The sequence below is a fragment of the Urocampus carinirostris genome, chromosome 7 (assembly GCF_059441175.1).
Source record: "Urocampus carinirostris isolate Australia breed hairy pipefish chromosome 7, RoL_Ucar_1.0, whole genome shotgun sequence".
In the NCBI taxonomy this organism is placed as follows: domain Eukaryota; kingdom Metazoa; phylum Chordata; class Actinopteri; order Syngnathiformes; family Syngnathidae; genus Urocampus; species Urocampus carinirostris.
The window spans coordinates 18,805,835-18,831,901 of NC_142355.1; the positions used below are offsets into that span (position 1 = coordinate 18,805,835).

The 26,067-nt window shown below is 39.8% G+C and overlaps 2 protein-coding genes across 2 annotated transcripts; one reads left to right on the forward strand and one right to left on the reverse strand.

The window, feature by feature from the left end:
- Positions 1 to 1,148: 1,148 nt before the first annotated feature.
- lmo2 (LIM domain only 2 (rhombotin-like 1)) lies at positions 1,149 to 8,980 on the reverse strand. Its single transcript, XM_088339961.1, has 3 exons — positions 8,432 to 8,980; positions 5,689 to 5,904; positions 1,149 to 1,764 (listed from the first exon to the last, which is right to left on the reverse strand). The coding sequence occupies exons 1-3, from the start codon at positions 8,656 to 8,658 to the stop codon at positions 1,539 to 1,541; spliced, it is 669 nt and encodes a 222-aa protein (XP_088196087.1). The 5' UTR covers positions 8,659 to 8,980; the 3' UTR covers positions 1,149 to 1,538.
- A 6,200-nt stretch (positions 8,981 to 15,180) lies between these two features.
- On the forward strand, positions 15,181 to 25,678 carry caprin1b (cell cycle associated protein 1b). The gene is made up of 18 exons (XM_088339962.1): positions 15,181 to 15,347; positions 15,966 to 16,130; positions 16,319 to 16,381; positions 16,453 to 16,539; positions 16,616 to 16,845; positions 17,312 to 17,394; positions 18,365 to 18,580; positions 18,679 to 18,731; positions 18,819 to 18,902; positions 20,758 to 20,943; positions 21,123 to 21,231; positions 21,300 to 21,361; positions 21,440 to 21,529; positions 22,317 to 22,463; positions 22,627 to 22,780; positions 22,849 to 23,025; positions 24,981 to 25,087; positions 25,178 to 25,678. Exons 2-18 carry the CDS (start codon positions 15,966 to 15,968, stop codon positions 25,262 to 25,264), a joined length of 2,100 nt encoding a protein of 699 aa, XP_088196088.1. The 5' UTR covers positions 15,181 to 15,347; the 3' UTR covers positions 25,265 to 25,678.
- Positions 25,679 to 26,067: the final 389 nt, after the last annotated feature.

Genomic DNA, 26,067 nt, shown 5'->3' on the forward strand with positions numbered 1-26,067 from the left:
TGGGGTGAGAGTTGGAGAGAAGGACGGTCATCTAGTAACTTCCTGTTGAATAAGAGTCTCAGATGAGGTAATGAACAATCATAGCTCAGCTTTTTTTCTTTGTGTTTATTTCTATTTTGTTCATTTTGTGTTAAGTGTTTTTTTTGTGTTATTAAGTTTATTTTGTGTTGTTTTTTTAACTTGCGTTTATAACGTTTACAACCTAAACATTACACTTTCAGTCTAAAGCAAATTCAAAATGGCTGCCTCTTTTAGGGGAATTTCGTCTGCCTCGTTCATATTCTTTTTGCACAATATTAACTTAATATAGGAAGCATTTACAATTGTGGTCCTAAAAGAGTAAATTAATAGTATTAATTTACTCTTTAATACCGTGAAAACAATTAACTTTTAGAGCTACAAGGTAAAGGTAAAGTTCCTGTTGGAATGGGTGACTAACAAACCATTGCTCTAAGAGGGTAAAATTAAGCTTTATATCTGATTGGTGACATTTTGTTATCTTTTGTGTCTTTATGAATGAATGTGACTGAGCTCGGAGCTTGAGAAAAACCGCAGTTCATAAGCGACATCTGGCGTCTTTATATTAGTACTGCAGCCTTTAGCGACTTGTTTCCTTCATTTAAAAAGTAATACCTGTACCGTTATCCCAAAAGTAGCTTGTTACTCTAAAAGTAACTAGTTACTCACATTGAAGCCAACTCCCTAAGACTGCAACATGATAAACTAATAGAAGAAAATGTATACACAAATCTGTAGAAGCAATGTACCCCTCTTATTTCTTGGCTTGTGCAATCTTAAGCATTTGCAAACCAACACTTAGCTGAGACACTCCATACCAATTTTGTCTCTGGCCTTCAAACCACTCGAAGATTTCCTTCTCAATTTCTGGTTGCTGTCCAAGACGTTTTCTTTTTATCTCCATGCATGGTGTATTGCATACATAATTGAACCAATAAAAATACTAAAATTCTGTACTGTACACTTTTACCGTACAATCTGTGCTCACGGTTACTTACAATAGAATGGAAAAGCTAGACGATCAAAAATAACTAGTCTTGTACTGACCTCTTGTAGTTAAAGGCGGTAAAAAAAATTTTGGTCTTTTTGGTCTTCACCTGTTGAAAAGGAGAAAGAAATGACACTCAAAATGCCACGTCTGATTTTTTATATTGAAAAAACACATTGTATTATTTAATACTTATATGTAATGCTTTTTTAGAAACATTATCACCATGTCGGTACAAAATACAATTAAAAATGGCGTTAATATAGATGAAAAGCCAGTTGCAGTTGTTTTTAAAGGACAAACAACAATCATATTGCATGTATGACTGGTTGATTTGTGAGAGGCCTGAGATTGAAAGTATAAAAAGCTGCCTGTCATAGTGCAAATCATCTTGCCTCACTTTTGTGACAGTTTCAACATGGGGATTTTAGAGAGATCAAAGCTTGCTTGGAAAATAATTTGCATTGTCCGTTGTTCCTCTGCAAAACGAGAGTTAAAGAAGTACGGGACCTCGACGATGGCCGTGTTGGTTCTACACCAGACTGTTATTGTTAAGTTTGGTCCACTCGAAGATGTCCTGCTCGCAGACAATGTCCGAGTTGATGAGCAAGTAGCGGTCTCCGACGCAGAAGTGCTTTTGGCAGGCGGCACACTTGAAGCATTCCAGGTGATAGACCTTGTCCCGCACGCGCATGGTCATCTCGAACGCCCGAATCCTTTTCTCGCAAGACGCGCACAGCCCGTCCTGACCAAAAAGCCTAAAAATAAGAGTCATCGGGACATATATATTTCATTTCATATATGAAAGGTTGATTAAAAAAATGAGACTGCATTGTGCATTACATTTAAAAAGATCCGTTGTTCTTGCGTTGATTGTGAAATGAGTTACGAAATTGCTGTCTGATGGCCATGGATTGTATTTTTTTGTTCGTGAGCAAGCTGTTTTAAGTGTTGTATTTATTCATTTTTTGGGATTGGCGAATACCAATGCAAGGAAGCATTATCATTACTCACACTGGTAGCAAATATAAGTATCAAGTGCCTTCTAGCAATCGTTTATCTATTAAAGCTTACAAAGTATTAATGAAAAGGAACGTTGTTTATTTAGTGCCTCCTAGTGGTAAAAAAGAAACTTAAATTCATAAAAATATAATATTGATTTGAATGAGGGCACCAAAGCGGTTGAGTGTTTAGCGCGTCAGCGGCACAGTTTTGAGGTCGTGAGATCGAACCCTCCAGTGTGGAGTTTCCATGTTCTCCCCGTGCTTGCATGGGTTTACTCTGGGTACTCCGGTTTCCTCACACATTCTAAAAACATGCATGTCAGGTTGATTCAAATTGTCCCTTGGTGTGAATAAGCGAGTGAGTTGTCTGTCTCATTGTTCCCTGCGACTGGCCGACAATCAGTTCAGGGTGTCCCCTGACCGCTGCCCTGGATGGGCTCCAGCACCCCAGCGACCCTACTGGGGATAAACGGTGCAGATAATGGATGGATGGTTGATTTGAATGATAAGCAAAGATACATTATTCTATTATCATGTAAACAAACTTATTTTATTATACAAAGATAAATTCTTATTTATTTTACATAGCATGGGGCTCACTTAGAGGCCATCCAGCTAAGGTTAAAAACAAAAACTTGACAGCTTTGGTCAAAATAAATGTTGCGGTTTGTTCACTTTAAGTCTCTGTAGTTTGTGATCTTCCTTGTGCTTTGTAACACCTGCTTTCAGTTGCACGTCAAAATACGGCGACATCTAGTGGTCAAATACAACACAGTGTACCTTTACATGTATTTATGTAGATATAGCAGTGGATTTTTTACGGATGGAAGGGAATTATTTGTACTTATGGTATCTATATGGTCTATTGGTATCCATGACGACTAAAAATTTGGGACTTGGTCTGAAAAATGTGAAAATCAAACATCAAAATACATTTTAAACATTAAAGGAGCTAAACATTTTACTAACTGGCAAATGATATAATGATGCTTAAGTATAGATTTCCTTTTTTGTCGTAAACCGTTTTAAATATCTTTAATCTAAGGGGGAAATACACTTCAAGGGACATTGTGTATTATTTAGCTTTCCTAGTCTTAAAAGGACTTAAATCATAAAAAAGATTGACATAAATAAGAAGCAAAAACACATGAAATGTAAAAAAAACGTGCGCTTTTTTTTTTAAATGCAGAAGTCAAGAAATTTGTATTTTTTTTTTTTTCATGACATGAGGCTCCCCTGGAGGGAACTAACATAATTGTCCGACATCTTGCATTTTTATTTTCTGTAAATTCTTTCAAGAAATGGGCAGAATATTGTCGTCTTTTGAAGTGCTAAATTATATTTTAAGTTAAAAAAGTATTTTCCTACTACATTACTACAAAATCAGGTATGGTTGTGATTTTATGATAAATATTTCTTCCGAGGGATCTACAGTATATAGTCATTGTTAGGGTTACTTATTAAATGTTGACTTAGAGAGACAGTATTACAGTGGAGAAAATAAGTATTTGAACACCCTGCTATTTTGCTATTTCTCCCACTTAGAAATCATGGAAGGGTCTCAAATTTTCATCATAGGTGCATATCCACTGTGAGAGAGATAAACTAAAAAGAAAAATTCAGAAATCACAATGCATGATTTTTTAACAATTTATTTGTGTAGTATAGTTGCAGGTAAGTATTTGAACTCCTGAGAAAATAAATGTTAATATTTAGCAGCCTTTATTTGCTAATACAGAGGTCAAATGTTTCCTGTAGTTTTTTACCAGGTTTGCAAACACTGCTGTCCTCAGTAGGGTAGTGAGCAAGCGTGTGGATAAGAGAGTACTCGGTTGGTTTGGCACATGGAGAAGATGGATGAGGAGCGAATGTTGAAAAGGATCTACAGAGCTGAAGTAAATAGGAGGAGACCAACAGGAAGGCCGCAATTGACGTGGATGGATGGTGTTATGAGTGCACTGCAGGAAAGAGGTCTAAATATAGTGGAAGCTAGAGCTCTTGTTGGTGATAGGAATGAGTGGAGAGGTGTTGTAAAAGGATAGTGGGATGTTCAGGCGCGTTGTAGTGGATGGGCAGGGCACCTGTATGATGCAGCAGGGGTAAACCAATGAAAGCTGTCGGGCCCTGCTGTTGAACAAAAGAGTATGTCGTGTCACCCTGCCCCAAGTTACATGGTCGCTTTCTTGTGTCCCATTTCATCTGGAGGGACGAAAGCATGACCAACTTAGGTGCCGAGGTGCCTAACTTGGGTGTTTGGGCATTTGGGTTGGCCATGGTCCAAAATGTTTATTTTTTACTATTTTTTACCCACTTTTATTTTCTTTATTATTGTATGTGTTTGACTTGCTGTCGGTCACCCCTCTTGAGGGATATGACCAAGGTAGATAGATAAATAGCAAACACTGCAGGAGGGATCTTGGCCCACTCCTCTACACAGGTCTTCTCTAGGTCAGTCAGGTTTCTGGGCTGTCGCTGAGAAACACAGAGTTTGAGCTCCCTCCAAAGATTTCCGATTGGGTTCAGGTCTGGAGACTGGATTGGCCATGCTAGAACCTTGTTATGCTTTTTATGGAGCCACACCTTGCTTTTCCTGGCTGTGTGCTTCAGGTATTTGTCGTGTTGGAAGACCCGACCATGACCCATCTTCAATGCTCTGACTGAGAGAAGGAGGTTGTTCCCCAAAATCTCATTACACGGCCCCAGTCATCCTCTCTTTAATGCAGTGCACTCGTGGAATTATGACCAAAGAGTTCTATTTTGGTCTCGTCTGATCACAAAACTTTCTCCCATGACTGCTCTGTATTATCCAAACGGTCATATGAAAGACGGGTCTTGACATGTGCTGGTCTAAGAAGCGGAACCTTTCATGCCATGATGTCTTAGTGTATTACCTATAGTAACCTTGGAAATGGTGGTCCCAGCTCTTTTCAGGTCATTGACCAACTCCTGTCGTGTAGTTCCGGGCTCATTCCTCGCCTTTCTTAGAATCATTGAGGCCCCATTAGGAGATATCTTGCATGGGGCTCCACTCCGATTTAGATTGACTGTCATGTTTAGCTTCTTCCATTTTCTAACGATTGCTCCAACAGTGGACCCTTTTTCACCAAACTGCTAGACCATTGCTCCATAGCCTTTTCCAGGTTTGTGGAGGTGTACAATTTAGTCTCTGGTGTCTTTGGAGAGCTCTTTGGTCTTCGCAATGTTACAAGTTAAAGTCTTACTGTTTGTATGAGGTGGACAGGTGTCTTTATGCCGCTAAGGACCTCAAACAGGTGAATATGATTCAGGATGATACATAGAGTGCAGGTGGACTTCTAAAAAGCGGACTAACAGATCTTCCAGGGTCAGAATTCTAGATGATACACAGGTGTTCAAATACGTATTTGTAGCTGTATCACACAAATACATTTTTTAAAAAATCATGCATTGTGATTTCTGGAATTTTTCTTTTTAGTTTATCTCTCTCATAATGGACATGCACCTACAATGAAAATGTCAGACCCCTCCATGATTTCTAAGTGGGAGAAATAGCAAAATAGCAAGGTTCGAATACTTATTTTCTTCACTGTATATACTCAGTCCCTGCTCTCTGCTTCTAAAACTTGAACTGTTTGTGTTCGTAGAACCACCTTTAACTGCCGCCCCCTCATTGCCATGGTAAAAAAATCCCGAACGTACCTGAGGTAGTCTCGGCGACAAAGTTTCCTGCCCAACTTGTAATAGAGGCGACGTCCGACCTCGCCGAGGCGGCATCCGCACAAGTCGCAGCTGAGGCAGTCCTCGTGCCAGTATTGCTCGATGGCCTTGAGGAAAAATCGGTCGCCGATGCTCTGCTGGCAGCCGCCGCACGTCAGCAGGGAAGGCGGCATCTGCAGGACCTCGTCCACCGGCTCCCTGTGCCAGGCATCAATGAGGTTATCATGATTTGCAGGAGAAGAGAATCTAAATCGGGGGTCTCAAAGTCAATTGAGTTGGGGGCCACTAAAGCTAGGATCCTGTTGAGGTGGGCCAAATTCGCTCTTACACAGAAACAGCGCTGATAAAAACATTCCGCTGTTCGTAAAGGGAGAGTGTTTTATATTTGTCCACTAGGTGTTGCTGTAATGTGTAGTTCAACCAAAGATGAGTCTAAGGAAGACTACAGACTACGAAGACTGGAAGTGAGCAAAAAGAAGCCTTTTTCTTCATATGTCTTTTCAAAGATAGACAAAAGTTAACTGAATAAAGAAAAGAAAGAAGAACTAAGAAAAAGAGGAAAATAGGGGAAACGGGAATAAAAGGAAAAGTGGGAGACAATGAATTTTAAAAGGGAAATGGGGGAAGAGAAAGAAAAAAGGGAAAGAAAAGAAAGGAATTGGATAGAAAAAAAGAGATAAAAATGAAAAAAAAAATGCAATTTTTTCTATTTGTATTTCATATTTATATTTTTCTCTTTTTATTTTATTTTTTCTTGAGTTTCACTTTTCATCTCTTTTTTTCCCATTTTCTTTTTTGCACTTTTTTATTTTTTGATTTCTTGCATTTTCTTTTCCTTGAGTTTTACTAACTTGTTTTTTTTTCTTTTTTTTAATCTTCTTTTTTGTCTTTTCTTTTCTTTTTATTTTACTTTCTTATTCTTTTCTAAAGTCACTTTGAGTCTCTGCATTTAGGTCACTTTGAGTCTCTGCATTTGGTCTTCTTAGGCTGTGCTTTTAGCACTCGTTTTCGGTGGTACAAAGGAGTACAGCGCTATCTGGTGGGAAAATAATACACACTGTCCCTTTAACTTTTATATTAAAGCAGGGACCTCAAACTATAATCCTGGGAGGCGCAATTGGTTTGAGACCCCTAATCTAAATAATTCTGAGCCCCCTTTTGGTTTTATAGCTGCAGACAATTTAACACTAACTTGGACAATGTATTTTGAATATGTTGGGTCAACAAAGGGGTGCATAATTGGGGAAATAGCGACCAATATTATTATTTTTCAAAGTCATTCATGGATTGCGGATGTTACTTTTTGTACCTTCTATAGTTTGCACAAAAACGATTGCCATCAATCTACAATGGTTGGTTGGACCCCTTAACCACTCAGGTGTGGTGTCTCTTGGGCAAGTACCCTTTTTAGTTAGGCGAATGTGCTAACCACTGCACTATGGCTACATTCTTATAATCTGTGACTTACTGGTTTAATCAAGTAAGGAAAATAATTGCAATAAAGGGCTATAGGCGAATTCATTTTTTATTTTAATTCAAGTTCATTTGTTCAATAGTTCGGGCGAAACATTTTGATATTGAGTATTGTAAAGGTGTAATAAAGCCTTAAATGTGGAATGACAACTACTTTCTTAAAGGGACACTATGTAATATTTAACCACTTTGTCCCAAAGTAAGACATGGCACTCTAGCATAATCATGAAATAAGGACCTAAAAGAGAAAAATACGCTAAAAAGGAATTTCAGGATAAATAGGTTAAAATATGTACTATGTAGTGCATGGAGACTGTCCTAAGTTGTAAGTGCATCAGAACATTAGTGCAATGAAAAATAGTTCACCGAAACAACAGTCTAATGAAAAAAGTGCAATAAAATTTAGCAGTAACAAAAATCCCCCAAAAAAGTAAATACATTTCTTAACCTTTGAGTATTTTTAATGACCTTTATATGATAGTTCATGTATTCTTGCTTATTTTTAAAATCAATATTGTTTTTTTTATTCATGAAAGTGTTTGCATGACATGAGGCTTACTAATAGAAGACATTAAATAATAGTCATGGGTTGGGTAGGGTTACTTTAACTTGATTACTTTCAATTATTTTTGGATAACTCCAATACCAAATATGCTAATAAAAGACAAAAGAAACTAAATATGAATAAAATTATGACTCACAACACGTGGTAAGCTTTCTCTCCTAGCTTTGATCTCCGGCAAAACTAACATAAAATGTGACAGAAACAAAATGAAAATAAATCCAAACAGCTTGCCAACATCATTTTTTGCCGTTCTATGTATTCCGTTACTCCCCAAGCCTGCACAAATTTTAGTCATTTTATTCATATTTAGTTTCTTTTGTCTTTTATTAGCATATTTGGTATTGGAGTAATCCAAAAGTAATTGAAAGTAATCAAGTTAAAGTAACCCTGCCCAACCCAGAATAATACACACTGTCCCTTTAAAAATAATAACTGACTTCCGACATAGGATGCACGCCGTTCATAACCTCAAACCACATTGTGCGGATAAAGAAAGAACAGTAGTTTCAGTACCTTAATTAAGGAAGTAAAGTTTCAATCATTCGTTTTATTCTACTTTTCTGTCGCAAATTGTACTTCTGTCCAAAATTGAACTTACTCCTAAAATGACAGTCTAATAATTTATTGTAAAATACTTTCATAAATCTTTACGTGTTTCTAGGCTCATCTCAATGGCGTCACACTCACTCGTTGGCGTCCAGCGTCTTCCTCTCGATGGCGGACGACATTTTTCCACAAATAACGGATTCCGGATGGAGTTCCAGCACCTGCCCGCCCCCTTCGCCTCCGAAAATCCACCACGATACCCGGGCGCGCGTTTGCGACTCAAATGCTTTTACTTGCCAGCGGCCGTCATGTTTCTGTGCAGCAAGGTCAAGCAACACGATGCGCGTCCCTGTCCAGACGCGTCGCATTTAAATAAGAGGAGGGAGGCGTTCACGCGATAAGCCCCTCAGGTCTGCCCTTTCCTGCTCACGAGCGCGTGTGACAATGGCAGGAAATGTGCCTCATGAGGCGGTTTCGTGCCTCGTCCTGTCCTGCGTCGTGACGGACACTAATGAGTTCTACACGCTGCCAGCTAGTGCGTGTTTGGGAACGTGAGAGTGTGCATTCAGTAATTGGATTTCGTCGCTAACTTTTCATAATTCGGCATGGAAAATGGGCTCGCAGGAGACGCTTCTGCTACAGTTCCGTTTTACGACTGCACGACAAACAGTGACGTGTAGTCAGGTGAGGCTGTGCTTTACCTGTCATCATGAGAATATATCCATCCATCCTTTATCTGCACCGCTTATCATCAGTAGGGTCACGTGGGTGCTGGAGCCCATCCCAGCCATCTTTGGGCAGTGGGCAGGGGACACCCTGAACTGGTTGCCAGACAATCGCAGGGCAAACAGGGAAAGACAATTCACACAGGGACAGACAATTCGCTCGCTCATTCACACCTAGGGACAATTTGGACCGGCCAATTAACCTGACATGCATGTTTTTTTCTAATGTGGGGGGAAACCGGAGTGCCCAGAGGAAGCCCACGCAAGCACGGGGAGAACATGCAAACTCCGCACAGGAAGGTTGAACTCAGAACTGTGCAGCACACGCGCTAACCACCGCACCACCGTGCTGCCCTCATGAGAATATAAAATGGAAAAAATATGTTAAACGGTTAAAAATTTGACAATGAAAGCACATAAAGATACCCTACTTTTGAGAGAAACACGAAGTTGTTTACTGATGTTCAAGCTTGTTATAATGTGAAGAGCAAGGGATATGATCAAGGGCTTTATGTGCCTCGTGCGAGGTCATTTCAAGTAAAGTCACATTTCTTTTTACAGCGCTTAATCACAAAATATCTCGAATCACTGCACAGGACTACAAAGATTACAAAATAAGGTGTCATAATTGCTAACTCTGGTCACCTGGAGCAATCAGGGGGGCGCCTTCTGATTGGCTGACGCTTCGTTCTTTGGCGCGCTGCGCCCAGACCTCTTCGTCAGAGTATTACGATTGTAACTGTGTGACTCTCCTGATTGCCCGTTTCGTCTAGAACTCTGTTTACCTGTTTCTGCCTGCCTCCGACCCGACCTGCTTCCGTCTCACACTACGATCTTCTCTCCAGCCCCGGTAAACTCAACCTGCTTGTCTTCCGCCCTCCGATTGGCCACCCGATCCGAAGCCTTCTTTTCGGCTCCGCTGCCAACGTCTGACAGCCATTACGTCTCCCGCAAGCCCTGAACGCTATCTTAAATAAAGAACTCTAACGAATGATCTGGGGTTTCCTGGTCTGTTCTGGTCTCACGACATAAGGGGCATAATCAATTAATTTGCTTTAATTATTAGGGTTTCAAGACAAATTTCATGAAATGGTCAATTAATAAACAAAAATAAAATGACATACCAAGTTCATATAAATGTGTTAATGTATATTTAATCATAGATATTTATTAGAAAAATAAGATGTATTTTTTCCAAGCTAAAGGATTTAGATCAATGACTTTTTCCTCCAGGCCTGGACCCCTACCAAATCAAAGTATGCCCACTCCTGTTAAACAGTATTTATGCCATTGCTTGATCATGTTTTTAACAGTTTGACTTAAGAGCGATTTTTTTAATACAGAAAGTCCAAGTGAATTAATTAAAGGCAGCGCGAGATGGCGATCTTCAAGACCTATAATTTTTACGAAAAAAGACGGGAACAGTTGCATGTAATCCTCAATCAAAAAAAAAAAGAAAGTATTAATCAACACACTTTTAAAGTAATGATGTACAATATTTTAATTGTTTTTTGAACATTAAATTAGATTAAAAGAGAACGGCGCGGCAGATGAGTGGTTAGCGCGTCCGCAGCACAGTTCTGAGGTCAAGGGATCAAATCCAGCTACCAGCCTTCCTGTGAGGAGTTTGCATGTTCTCACCGTGCTTGTGTGGGTTTCCTCCGGGCACTCTGGTTTTCTACCACATTCCAAAAACATGCATGTCAGGATAATTGGCTGGTCCAAATTGTCCCTATGTGTGAAAAAGCTAGTGAGTAGTGACTGGCTGGCAACTTATTCAGGGTGTCCCCTGCCCGAAAATAGCTAAAATGGGCTCCAGCACGCCTGCGACCCAACTTAGGATAAGCGGTGCAGATAATGGATGGATGGATAGATTAAAAGACCCAAACGCGTACATTTCACACCAAGCTTTATTGTGGAAGCTGAGAAGTCAGGCGCGGGAAAAAAAACACCAGCGATTTGGTGATCGCTGGGCAGGAGAAGCAGGAAGCCCACGAGATCGGAGCGTAGTCGGAGGGCGGAAACAAGTTGAGCAGCTGGGACGGGAGATCGTGGTTGGTGGACGGAAACAAGTCAGGTAGCCGGAGTAGGATACGGGATAGGACGGGACGGACAGGAGCCAGAGTAAAAAAGTGCTTGCCTTGCATGTGCGGAGGTTCGCTGACAGACTGACAAGGAGTGAATGAGAGTGTTGAGATTAAATAGGAGGAAACTAGTATCAGCTGGAGCCAAACGAGCGGGCACAGGTGAAGGCAATGGGCAAATCAGGACAAAAAGAGAATGCAAACAATGACTGGTGATAATGTAAAAAATAAGTAGGCTGCATAAAAGGAGCTGTCAGTACTGTGTGTACATTCTGTATTTATGTATTTATTTATCTACATTTGTAACATTTTTTTTCAGTCCATTGGAAACTTATTTTCCAATAAAAAATCTCAAGGCACACCGCACATCAAAAATGTTTCAAAATTCATTCTGATATGGATAAATGTTAGAGTTACTCTGCTGATCACTGGACTCAAGAAATGATACTAAAAAAATGGCACGTTTTTTTTTGCAAAGATAAAATTGAACACGGTCTGCACCCTGGTTAAAAACACTACTCCATTCAATTAAAATACAGATTAAAAAAACACCATAACGAATCTCAATCCTTCCATCTTTTGGCAATCGTTGGTGTTAAAGCCACATAGCGTAATTTCACAGTTGCTGTCTAAGCTTTTGGCTCCTCTTATCTGCTGCCAGCACGACCAAGCTGTCTGTAGAAGGGAGGGATGCGAACAGCGGTAGGACTGGACCAACAGATAAAGGCCCTTAGACCGGCAGCTGGCCAGAGTCAGCAGCAATGTAGGTTGATTCTATCCTTGGGCTGAACAGTTGTTGGATGACGTACTATAGACTTTACAGGCAGGGAAAGCCTGGAAGGGTGTTGGCTTTATTGTAGCTTCTTGATGGAGAAGCAACGACTCTCTTTAAATACAGAACTTACTCGTTTGCATCTTGGTTGAAGTATCGTGTTTGTGCTGTAGGACTAAGGAAGCATTACCCTCCTGTTGTAATTGTATTCATTTATGTGGGTAACTCGCTAACCACTGCAAACACTAAGAGTTCTCTTGTCACAACACAGCTCACCTTTTGTTGTTGTTTGTTGTTTTTTTCACTCTCAACTGTCATTGGCTCTTATCTGGAATAACTCTTATGTCGTTGTCACTCGGAAGCACATTTCAAGATGGCTTCTCCAGAGATGGATTTAACTGCATTATATTTGTAGTTAACAGAATACTGTGTGCAGACTGGCCAGGAAACTTTTATTGATAGAGGAAATGTTTCTGGGCTCACTTCCTCTTCCTCTAAATTCTCATTGAGTAGTTGGGCTACGGGAGTGCTTAAAGTCTGCCCAGTCCAACAACAACATTCAACAATCACTTAGAACTAAAGATGAACTAAAATGTAATTAAACCAGAAAATAAAAATTGTTTCCATTGTTGACTTTGAGTTGCAATAGAATAGAATAGAATAGAATAGAATAGAATAGAATAGAATAGAATAGAATAGATAAAAATAAAATGAAATGAAATGGTGGTGATTAAAGACTTGCCTAAATTTGATGTACATCAGAAAATAGTACAATATCATTAGCAGCAACATTGTGCAATAATAATAACAAAATAAAATACATATATATTTTTAATTTTCATTATAAAGTTTTGTGTGCTTGTTTAAAGCGGTGATGGCTCCCGGGGAAGAAACTCTAAACCTTTGTGATGAAAGTGAAAACATTTTGTCTGAGAAGTGATACGGATCATTTTTATTTGATTTCATAGTGTAAAATACTATGTATGCAACCACCTAAGAGTAAATGATAAAGAGGGGAGAAGAGGCGGAGAACTGGTTAAAAGTTGAATTTGTTATACAGTTCAAATTCAAAACCGCGTGCTGCCTATTCAAGAGCAGTCATAACTCCTTTGATTTCTGTTCTCGAAATCTGAATTGGCCTGATTTAATACCTCAATAACATAAAGGTGTAAAGCTCTGTGCAGGTCTTTCTTGAAGACCCTTAAAAATGTTCATTGAGGTGTGTTATTGTCTGATTGAAAAACAACAGGCTGCAAAAAAATGAGTCTTTTGATAAAAGGAATCGACTCCTACACTCACAATCCGCCAATAATCATCATATCCTCGAAAAGAAAACAAGGTCAGTGGAACAATTCAATCAAAAGGCTGTGCAGCTATGGTCACTGCTTCCTGTATTTGACAAAAGGAAGGCCGCTTGCAACATTCTTTGGATGCCTCATAGATATTACATTGTTGCAGAAGTAGATTCTTGTATGAGAACATTTCACAATAAGCTACTTCAAATCAATCAGCTTATGTGAAAGCAAATACCATGTACTTTCCCAAAGTACTCTAGCTGTACAGTACAAATTCAAGTGTTATTCTGGCACTAACTGCAGGGTTTCACTGCCATCTGTTGGCAATGGCACATGATTCAAAATGAATCGTCTTTACAATCACTTAATATTAAACAAATCGACAATGGTCACAGCTGTTGAATTGTGTGAATTGTGTAAATAGCGAGAAATGATGATTCTATTGATTCGTCTCTGAGTTTTTGTGGTGACACTTTAAAGATGGCGTGGTGTACCTGCAATATTGGAGAAACACACACATGTTTTATATATATATATATATATATATATATATATATATATATATATATATATATATATATATATATATATATATATATATATATATATATATATAATATATAATATACTGTACAGGGTTGGGTAGGGTTACTTTAACTGAATAAAATATTGTTTTTTTTATTCATGAAAGTGTTTTTTTTTTACTAATAGAAGACATTAAATAATAGTCGAGGGTTGGGTAGGGTTACTTTAACTTGATAACTTTCAATTCTTTTTGGATTACTCCAATACCAAATATGCTAATAAAAGACAAAATAAACTAAATATGAATAAAATTATGACTCACAACACGTGGTAAGCTTTCTCTCCTGGCTTTGATCTCTTTGATCTCCGGCAAAACTAACATAAAATGCGACAGAAACAAAATGAAAATAAATCCAAACAGCTTGCCAACATCATTTTTGCCGTTCCATGTATTCCGTTAATCCCCAAGCCTGCACAAAATTTAGTAATTTTATTCATATTTAGTTTCTTTTGTCTTTTATTAGCATATTTGGTATTGGAGTAATCCAAAAGTAATTAAAAGTAATCCAGTTAAAGTAACCCTACCCAACCCTGTAATAAATATATATATATATATATATATATATATATATATATATATATATATATATATATATATATATATATTTATATATATACAAATCCCAATTTGTATGCAATCTTTTTCATAGAACGATTGCTAGCATAATAATAAAACAATGTTGTTAAAGGTGGGACGCGGCATTTAAAAACTTAAGGCTGCAATCATGATTTTAAACCAGTAGATGGCAGCAAGGTAACACGTGATTTGCGTGCATTTATTTAGCCGCGCTCGAACAAACTCTTCTTTTTCCAATCTTCTTGGGGGTTTGTTCTCTGCCAGGAACAGGCCTGATAAAAGTAAGATAAAATCTGGTAGGTGCAATGGAAAATAAAGTATAAGCGCTCTTTGAACTCAGTTGGGGATTTTTAACACATAATCAATAGAGAAAATATTACCTTTTATCTTCCAAGGAACATTTCAAATTACACAACCCACCATTAAACAACAAATGACAAAAAAATAATAATGACGTTTCACATTGTGATTAGATTTGCCGTCAGGTTTGAAATGCAAGTGTTTTTACTTTTAATTAAACCAATAATATATTTTAATTTTAGCAAACGTGTTATAAAGAATGAAGAAATACGAAATACATTGCATTTGTTTGGATTTCAACTATAGACAACCACCAAAGCTCATGATAATGCACATTTATTCTAGGCTTTGATTAAGTGCCTGTTTTCAATCAACAATAAGAACGTGGCTTTTTGTCATTTACTTTGATTAAAAAATAATTTATTTTGGTTTTATTATTTATTTAAATGTATTTAATGTTATTATAAGCATTGTGGGATTTTTGCATGGATTTTTGAATTATTTTTCTCGACAGGCATAACTTAGACAGCACAAAACGGTCATTCAACTTGGTCAAGAGTTTCTACCTCCTCCCAGGCATCTCAGTCGTCAGTGTGGCCGGCGGGGCGGATCCCACAAGAAGTGAAAAAGAAACTGAAAGCAACAAACAACTGGAACAACATAACAATTTTGTGCATTTCAGCATAAATCTACCGGGTGGATATAAAATAAAACCGAAGGTGGGTTGAATGGTGTACGGAGGCTGAGGGAGCTTCTACCGGTTCGCTAGCTAATTCGCACCGCGAGGCGAGTGCGTGAGAAGGCTAATAGCTAACGGGCTATGCTAACAACGCTGGGGACGATCCAGAAGATTTCAGATCACTGTCACTCATCAAAGTGTGGAAAGCACTTAAATAAAGCCGTTTGTCTAATCCCACATTCAGATGGCGATTATAAATTGATTTCCAGGCGCGCCTTCGTCACCTTAGTAAACATGTCCAGCGGTTGAAGTAACGGGTATTTCGCTAAATTCTGAATCCTTATTGTTTACTTGTGTGTAGTGGTTCAATTTGCTCACGTAACGCTGTCAACGCTAACTTATTAAAATCCCGTGACAGCCATTTTCTCCATGATCATGATTCTACAGCACCGTATATAGTTCCCTACTGCTCATTCATTTAGTGTATCAAAGAGACAATTGTTATGTGCTCATAAAATTTCTCACTTTTATGTTGTATGAGTCTTACAAAGTCCAAATGCATCTTATGCTTTCAATCTGATAATGGAAACTTGCATCCCTGCCACGGCAATCGTTTGACGTTTTTCTATTTTAACTTCCTAACTTTTATCTTGTTAAGATGCCCTCTGTGATGAATGCCAATGGGACAGCACAGTCAGCTAGCCCAGGTGTGGGATCCGCTCCAAGCGGCGTGGGCGGCCACCAACTAACCGGGCCATCTGAAGTCCTGAAACAAGTACTCCAAGTCATTGAGAAGAAAGCACGCAATCTGGAGAAAAAGAAGGTAAATTGTTCATGTGAAAGCAGGCATCCTTTCAGATACTGGTTATACTGGTTTATTTTCTACTTTGTTTATTTTTGCCCTCCTTGCTTCGCACCCATTCATCAAAGCTTTGGAGTAGTTTGCCTTTGAATTTAGTTCCAGCATTATCCTCAGTAGCCGTCAATTGAAATGTTGTTTCTGTTGTGCAGAGCAAACTGGACGATTATAGGGTGCGAAAGGATAAAGGCGAGAGTCTTAACCAGGACCAGCTGGTGAGAACCTGAGCTTTTCTACATATCACATCGACAAGAACGGCTAATATTCCTGCATTTTCCCATACCAGGAGGCCCTATGCAAGTACCAAGAAGTCGTCAATAATCTGGAATTTGCCAGAGAGTTGCAAAAGACATTTGCTGCTTTTGGTCAAGATGTAAGACTGGGCCGGCATATTTTTGTGGTCATTCGTAATTGCTGTAGCAGTTTAAATAAGAATTTACCATCATCAGATCCAAAAGGCGGTGAAGAAATCTGCTCGACGAGAGCAATTGCAACGAGAGGAGGCCGGACAGAGGAGGCTAAAGACGGTTCTTGAGCTGCAGTTTCTCCTGGATCGGCTGGGAGATGATACAGTGCGGCAGGACCTCAAACAGGGATCAATGCTGCTCACAGATGTGGAGCTGGCGACATTTGATGAGTTCTACAAGTTGGTGGGGCCAGACCGGGACCAAAAAATCAGGTTAGGTAAACCTGACACACACATTCTTTTTTAATCAATTATCTTTGAAACAGAAGTAACCTCAAGCGATCTGCTAATAATATTTTATGGACCACTACGAGTCTGTGTTTTGATTGTAGGGAGCAAAACATTTAACCATCTCTGAGGGTGGCCATTTTAAAATTGCTTTTGAGTGAAGATGACATCACAAATGGTCTGGCTCCATTTGGCAATAATGTTAACCTTTCTGAAGCAGCGACATGATAATTAACTGAAGGCTAAAGCTTTGCAAAGCCATCTTCTTAAAAGGATGGAAATAATTCGGTGCATATTACTGCTTAACTCGTTGCACAAACACAAAATTCCGTGTTCAGACTTGTAGAGGTCCATACAACAAAATGTTGTTATAAAATCCTTCTGGATGACATCACTTTAATTTAGGTTAATCCTATCCAGGTTTTTAAATAACTTGTTCTCATTCATGCAGGTTGGTTGACCAGTACGAGGGTGCGTCTGTGCACCTTTGGAACCTGCTGGAAGGCAAGGACAAGGCTGTCGTTGGCACAACATGTAAGTCCTCACTAAAAAGTGAAATCTTTTACCTTTTCACGCTTTCGAGGCACGTCTTCCAACTCTTCAATGTCTTGGGGGGAAAAAACATTCATACTAGACATGGTGCTTTCGACGCCCTTTGAACATTCTTTGTAGTGGACTTATTTTTTTCTGTTAGGGCATTTTTCCAGCTGCCTTGTCACGTGTGCTTTTGTTGTTGTGAAATGAACATTTCACCTCGGTGAGTGACCTGGATTGAAGGGCCTTCTAACAACCTTCTCTTGGTGAATGTAGTGTGAAAGATTGGATGGTATCTGGCTTGAGTAATGTTATCACTTGGGTTTTGTAACACAATACAATTCAGCTTTGTCTTGCAGCTCATTTAGTGTTTTTGGCTAGCTCGAACAAGTATGCGAATCTACCAAGGCCAGCTGCCATTTGTAATTGGATATTCCAAACGGCTGTGCTTGATCATCTCTGTTATCAGGAGAATAAGTTGGATTCAACTGCTGCTACGTTTTGGCAAGTATGCAGAACGCCAATCTATTTTTGGCTCAGCCAACCCATTGCTGATTTTATTTTTTTAATCTCAAAAATAATTTCTAAATTTTGATGTATGTTACTTCTTTGGTAACTGAATATACTTCACACCAGATTTAGAAGTAGAACTGACAGTCCCTTGCAGGCGAGTGTCCCTAAATGGGGGTGTGCATGTTTTCAAGCTAGTGCAAATATTCAATTTGTTTTAATTTGATTGAATCAGCATTTAATTGCCTTCTCTTCATAACACTGAATATTATGATCCAATATTTTCCATGTGTTCTCACCACTAGCTAAAATTGTTTCTCTAAGATTGATGGGAATATGTGACTTTATCATCTGTTTGGTAACTTGGGAAGATTACATCTATGATACCACACATTCAAATTCAATTCTTCACAATAGTTATTATGTGTTTTTTTTATTATTTCATCTGTGTTGTGCACAGATAAGGTACTGAAAGAAAAGTTGGAGCAGCTTTTGCTGAGTGGTTACTTTGAACAAGTCCCAAGTCACCAAAATGGAGTATGTGTGGAAGAGGAGGAGGTGCAAGAGACTGTGGGTGGCGACCAGGAAGAAGTCCAAGCTGAAACCACAGCAGCAACCTCGGTAGCAGAAACCGCGATTCAGCCGTCAGAAGCTGAGGAGCAGCCTGTAGATGCAGGTATCGTCTGAATTTCTCTGAAGCCTCACGAATGAATATGGGTCGTCCTTGGTCATGAAGTGACAGCAATGCCCTTAGCAAAGTTTCTGTTTTCACAGAAAGTGAAATCATCGAAGAGTACGTCGAGCCCATTGCTGTGGAAACAAAAGAGGTTAGTTGTTCTTCATTGTTGAGTTTGCATGTTCTCCACTGAAGCTCCACCACTGAATGATATTTGCCTCTTCTTTTTTGCTTCCAGTTTGTAAACAGACAGTTCATTCCAGATGGCACATACAGCAGCAGCAAGCAGGAACAAGAGGCCGAATGGACCACAGAAACTGAGGTGATAAGCAAGCTTTTATGTATTAACATGGGAACTGGTTATTTTATTTTCCTATGGATTACGGTTGGCATCCAATTGAGATAGGAATTTATTTTGATTTTGTCACCTCGTAAAACGGAATTAAGTTCATTTTTAATCTAAGTTTCACCAATTCATGGGATTCGATTGATATGTTGTAATTAAAATGGTTCTAACAGCAGATATGTCTGGTTCGTGGATGGCTTTTCATTTGCCAGAGATGCCCGGATAAGAAATGGTAAAAAACTCATCAAAAGTTTTTGGCCCTAACAATGTTTGAAATGAGATTTTTTCTTTTTGGGGTGTAAACTTACTGATCCCTGAAAAAAGCTCTTCAAATTAAGGCGGTTATTTGGTAAAAGCTTTGTCAGGAAAAGTTCAAACGCGGGGTGCGTTGTACCAGGTGTCCCTAAAAGATATAAAAGTAGTATATATTATCTATTTAGTGTTTCTTAACAATGTCCAACTGAGCTCAAAGAGCCATTGTGCCTTTTTTCCACCATGCCTACCTGCTTTAATCTTACTTTTAGCAAAGCTGTTTGGGACAGAAAACAATAGGTGGGAGGGATAGGGGGGACTGAATTTGGAGCGGCTTCATGCTTGTTTTTTTGTTTTCATTTGTTAGCGTAGCGAAAGAAAAGGCCTGTTTTAAGCACAGTTTGAACGCCAACCCAAACCTCCAGAAGAAGAAATAAGAGTTTATTTGTGCATCATTAGGAGCTTGAAATAGGCTGCAATAATGACAGAAGCCAGAAGATGGCAGTGGCAGGTAGAACGGTCCCAATTCTGTACAGCTCCTTTAAATTATTAACATGGTAAATGCTGTTATATGTAGGGATCAGAATTTTCCGCGGATCCGCGGATTTCCGCTGTTTTTGAACCCCAAAGGTCATTCCCGTAAATCGTCTAAAATCGATGAGAAAATATTTTGGGGGGGTGAGGTATGATACGTGACTGTTTCATCACCCCAAGTTAGCAGTTAGAGATCGCGAGAAAAATCGGCAAAAAGAAGCGCAGCGCATTAGATCTATAACACACAACAAATAGATCGACTCCTACCATTGGTCGATAGGTTCGCTGATAACCAATCAGCGGAGCTTTTGTTCAGAGCATTGGCTTTCTCAAACATGGCGCTCCTTCCGGTCTTTTCAAACGGTGAAATGAGTGTTTGAAAAAGTAAATATGAAAATACTAAGAAAAGAAGACGAGGCTTTTGTCTCCGAGATTGATAAAGGAATCAAGAATAAATTTAAGTGGTCATGGCTGGAGAAGACTGTCACAGACTGACATGTATTTTCTTTAAGCATGTTCAGTTTGTGCATTCTATTTTCAAATTAATGATGAATGGTTATTAATGTATATATTTTCATATTTATTGTTGATTAGTAGCTAAATACAAGGTCCATCTTCATCATCAAAACACAACAACAATGGTGATGGTTGTAACATTGTAATCCCCCAATTGTTTTAAACATCTTAAAACTGAAAAAAATACATGGTTTCTTTTTTGTTGGATTTAATTCATTCTAGTGCAATTTTCACATAGCAAATAAGATAAATGCCTTTGGCTTTGGGTGGGTTTGCCCCCCACTGGGCTCCGCCCTGGACCTGGCCGGGGCCTGCGGCCCCTGGACCCTGGCTATTTCAGCTGAAAATGAAAATCTCCATTCTGATCCCTGTATATGTCGATTCCCTAAATGTTTTTGTTTGGTCAAGTGTGACATGAACAGAAAAGACTGTTCATTTTTACACTTTCTTCATCCTGCAGGTTATAAGAATATTCTTTTTTAAAAGCTTGAGTGGTCAGGACTCATAGCGACTTTCCTTTTTCTTGCAGGTGATCCCTGCTATGCAGCAGCAGCCGCCTCCACTACCGCCAGTGCTGCAGGTCCCTGTTCCTATTTCAATGGAGACCCACCCGTTGACCATGGTGACTCCCGTGCCGCCAACTGACCCTTTGCTAAGGAAGCAAGTGGTTCAAGACTTGATGGCACAGATGCAGGGGACATACAACTTCATGCAGGTGAGACTGGACTGTTATCAAGGAGACATTCTGTAAATTTGCTCTAAAATTGTCTAGGTGACAGCGCAAAGAGTCTTTCTTGTAATCCCTTTCTTAAAGTTGGCAGAGAAAGGCTTAAGCTACCCTTTAAATGTAGAAATTTGATTGATGACTGCCTTAATTTGTTGCTGCGAGTTAAGGACTCCATGCTGGAGTTTGATGGGCAATCCATTGACCCCGCCATTGTATCGGCCCAACCCATGAAGCCCGGTCAGACCATAGACCTTCCGTCGATGATGTGCCCATCAGGTAAGTCGGAAGAAAACCCGGCGTGACGTCTGTCTTACCCTTTGCTGAAGAACCCTCATGTCTTTCAGTTCATCCCGATCCACGGCTGTCGCAACCCAACACTGTTCCTGTCCAAACTGAGCCCGCACATGTGAGTGGTTTAATTCTTAACTCTTTGTGGTTGACCATGCTTGAATGAGAACATGTTTGAATCTAATTGTGTTTGCAGGTACCCATTGTCTGTCCAACGCCGGCACCCGTGTATCAGACCCCGCATACTCCTGATTCTCGACCAACAGAAGCCCTCAACATCATACAGGTAAACAAAAGCAGCTACCAAACCTTTGTTTTTAACAACTCGGATGACAAACGACAATGCAATGCATCCATTTCTGGCATAATTTTGTTGAAATACCGCAAATTCCAGACTAGAGAGCCTACCTGATTAAAAGCCGCTTACGTTTATCTACAGATAAAAATCTCCTGGGTTTTTGTTGAAGCCGCACTGCAGGCCTCAATAACCATAAAAATTGGCTCATTCATGTCCATTCATTACATTAAAAAAATAGATACGTAACTTGTTGTAGCTCTTTGTTACTTTGTTTGACAATCCCCACTGATTTGGACAGGATCAAAATCTTGCTTGATGTGCGTTACTAATTGTATGACGAGACATTTGGGTATAAAAGGGAGTCATACTTATTTGCGCCGTTTACCTTCGCTTCATTGAATTCCTTTATATTGACATACAGAGCATTAAGCAGAAATTGTGATGCTTTGTTTTAATTAAACAGTCAGATTCCCCTGGTCCACACTAAGTCAAAACCAGCAGCTAGGCACCAGCCGAGGTGACCCATCTGGGCCCTGACAGGCACTGCATCTGGGGATGTCTGTAGGAAGGCCATGGCGCACGTCCGAAGTTGCCTCCGACATCCGGCAATAAGCTTCGGAGAGAAAAAACAAGAATAATCTGCACCGTATTGTAAACCGCATTGTTCAAAATAAAGAAAAAAGTAGCGGCTTGTAGTCTGGAATTTCAGCTCTACACTTAGGGCTATGGTTTGAATACTGAATAAAAGTAAAAATATCGTCTCTGCTTGGGATAGACGTCTATGTCCCTGCCAATGGAGCAGCCTCCACCCTCCGCATCACTCCCACAGGCTTCGCAGGCCCCCATCTACCAGCCTGTCCCCAAAGCTCCCCACAGCAGCGGCATTAATGTCAACGCGGCACCATTCCAGTCCATGCAGACGGTAAGACTGTTTTGTCTGTCAGCAGACTGTGAGATTTATTGGAGTTTGACCTTGATTTGATAAGTGTCCCATCATGCAAGTTTTTCTTCTTCAGATTGCATTGGAACTTAAAAGATGACATTGAAGATGTTTCCAGTTTTGTCTTTTTGTGTTTGCCCACCAGGTGTTTAATCTCAATGCACCAGTACCACCTGCGAGTGACACAGATGCTTTGGGCCAACCCAGCCAATACCAGAATAGCTTCAATCAGGCCTTCAGCAGTCAGCCTCAACATCCGGAGGAACCAGCGGAGATGCAGCCAGAACAAATGCAACCTGGTGGGGATCCTCTCCATCCACCTAATCTTTGGGACCCCAAAAATGACTCTTTCCCTGATTTCTTTTAGTCGGAGCTTTCCATTCTCAAGACCAGTCTGGGGGTCATCAGCAGCCCTCCCAGCAAGGCCCAGGCTTCAACAGGCCACCTCAGTCCTTCTACAACAGCCGAGGCATGTCACGTGGTGGACCCCGCAACACCAGAGGCATGATCAACGGCTACAGAGGCTCATCCAACGGCTTCAGAGGTTTATCATTTTCCTGCAGTCAAGTCATGTTTATTTGTATAGCCCTTAATCACAAGTCATCTTAAAGGGCAATTGACTTATATTAAGTACACCCCTCACATTCCTGCAGAGACTTTATTAGAATGTCTAATAGTGGTTAGCGGGTGTGCGGCACAGTTCTGAGGTTATGGGATCAAACCTTCCTTGTGTTGAGTTTGCATGTTCTCCCTGTGCTTGCATGGGTTTCCTCCGGGCACTCCGGTTTCCTCCCACGTTCCAAAAACATGCATGTCAGGTTAATCCGCCGGTCCAAATTGTAGGTGTGAATCAGCAAGTGAGTTGTCTGTCTCTGTGTGCCCTGCGACTGGCTGGCAACCGGTTCAGGGTGTCCCCTGCCTACTGCCTGAAGATAGCTGGGATGGGCTCCAGCACCACTGTGACCCTACTGACAATAAGTGATGCAGATAATAAATAATGAATAATGATAATTACAATATAAACATCACTGAAGAAACATCACTTTGACACAATAAAAAGTAGGTTAACAAAGGTTATGGCTTCCTGGAAAAGTATCCTCTGGTCTGGTGAGACAAAGATGAATTAATTTGTCTCAGATGGTGTGACGAATGTGTGGTGGCAACCAAGTGAGGAGTACAAACATGTTTTTGTTCTGCCTAAAGTCAAGCATGGTGTTGGGAATGTCATGGTTTGGGGCTGCATGAGTGCAACTGGAATTGGGGAGTTGCATTTTATTTAGGGGTTCACAAATTCAAGCATGTATTGTGAAATACTGGAAGAAGGAAAGGAGCTAAGGGTATAGGGGATGGTCTAGCCTAGCATGTATTCACATCAAAATCCAATAAAACGTCTTTGGGGCATCCTCAAGCAGAAGGTGGAGAAGCACAAGATCTCAAATATCCTTCGGCTCTGTCATGGAGGAGTGGAAGAGTATTCCAGTGGCAATTTGTAAGGGTTTGGTGAAATCCATAGCCAGGAGGATTAAAGTGGTTTTGAAAAATCATGGTGGCCACACAAAGTATTAAACTTCAGGAAATTTAACTTAAGGGTGTACTCACTTTTGTAACAAAGGGTTTCACTACTAATGGTTATATTTTGAGTTTTTTGAGGGGGGGGAAATAAATTTACACTGCTATTTAAGCTTTACCTTTCTTTGCGTAAAAGTGATGCTTCTTCATTGTTGTTTAATTGAACATGATAAAATCTAGGCGGCGCGGTGGTAAGCGTGTGTGCGGCACAGTTCTGAGGTCATGGGTTCAAATCCAGCTACCAACCTTCCTTCATGTGCTCCCCATGCTTGCGTGGGTTTCCTCCGGGCAATCCGGTTTCCTCCCACATTCCAAAAACATGCGTGTCAGGTTAATTGGCCGGTCAAAATTGTCCCTAGGTGTGAATGAGCGAGCGAATTGTCTGTCCTTGTCTGCCCTGCGACTGGCTGGCAAACAGTTCAGGGTGTCCCCTGCCCACTGCCCGGAGATGGCTGGAATGGACTCCAGCACCCCTGCAACCCTACTGAGGATAAGCAGTGCCGATAATAGATGGATGATAAAATTTATGCAAAATTTTGAGGAGTTACTCACTTTTGTGACATACTTTATTATTGATCGAATTACCTTGTTTAACATATCCTGCGGAAATATGAGGAAACATCTATTCCACACCCTTAAATCCTCTATGAAACGGAAAAAAACCCTGAATATTTTTTAAAACTAATAAAAGAGCACGTATAATTAACTTGAAGAGTTTCACCTCTATGTATATGTTAATGATTTGATCTAATATCAAACTGCAGATGATGTATAGAACTGCAAACAGAAGTTTAACAGCAAATTTTCTAGCTTCTTTCAGAGAAAACAATTAGAAAATAACATGCAAGAAAATGACCAATTATCCAAAAGTAGACCAAGAACAACACCAAATTTATAATGTCAACAAGTTAAACATGCTTTTATTTGCAGGTGGTTATGACGGTTATCGCCCTCCGTTTACCAACACTCCCAACTCCGGTTATGGACAAACTCCGTTCAATACACCCCGGGATTATTCAAATGGGAATTATCAGAGGGTATGAGACACTTCATTAAAAGTTTATTATTTTGGTCTCGGAAGCCCACTTTTACAAAATGATCTTCTTTCTGGTTTCTGATTGCTCTAGGATGGTTACCAACAGAATTACAAGCGTGGAACTGGCCCAGGACCCAGAGGCCCTTCAAGAGCCAGCAGTCAGGCGATGAGAACCTGAGAGACTTCATAATGACTGAATAAATGCCAAATTAGAAAAGATCATTTTCCAAATCTCACTCTTGTCCTCTTCAATCAAATCACCAATTGATTTTTTTTTCCCCGTGTCCTCCAATCAGGGTAGTCGCTGCTTTGACATTGGAAATCTAAAATCTTTTAGCCTGGACACAAGTAAAGCTGCAACTGCAATAGGCCATGTGTTAACAATATTCCTGAAAACTTGAACAATTTCATAAGTTATTTTTTTTTTTTTGTATTCAGATGCACCCACCACAGCTGTTCCAATTCACAGATGATTCCCATCCTCGGTTTAATGTTATTTTGGTTCTGGAAAAAAAATGTTTTTCTGTTTAATACGTTCCCTTGTGTGTAAACTTGATGTTGCTTAAAGGGTTCAATAAAGTTGTGTTGCATACCCGAGATTGATTTTTGGTTCTAGTGCTCGTGCATCAACTGAGTGTCGAATAACCCACCTGATTTGGGATAAAAGATTGGATTCTCTGTAGATTTATAGAATTCCCACATTGATGGAAGACCCAAATGTAGGACACAAATGTAAGTCACAAAGATACTTTTACTCATTTCAAAGACATGTCATTTCAAGACAGAATCCTCCTTTTGAACTATGTGATAGCGCCCCTAGTGGGCTTTTATTGCTTGAATAGGAAATTACGTTTCTACGAAGAACAAATAATGTATCACATTTTGAATGGAAAACTTAATTTTAAAACAGTTCACATTTATGTCGACTTTATTAAAATAATATCTCTTTACTCGTGGTTCGTCGAGTTTAAAACGTTTTTC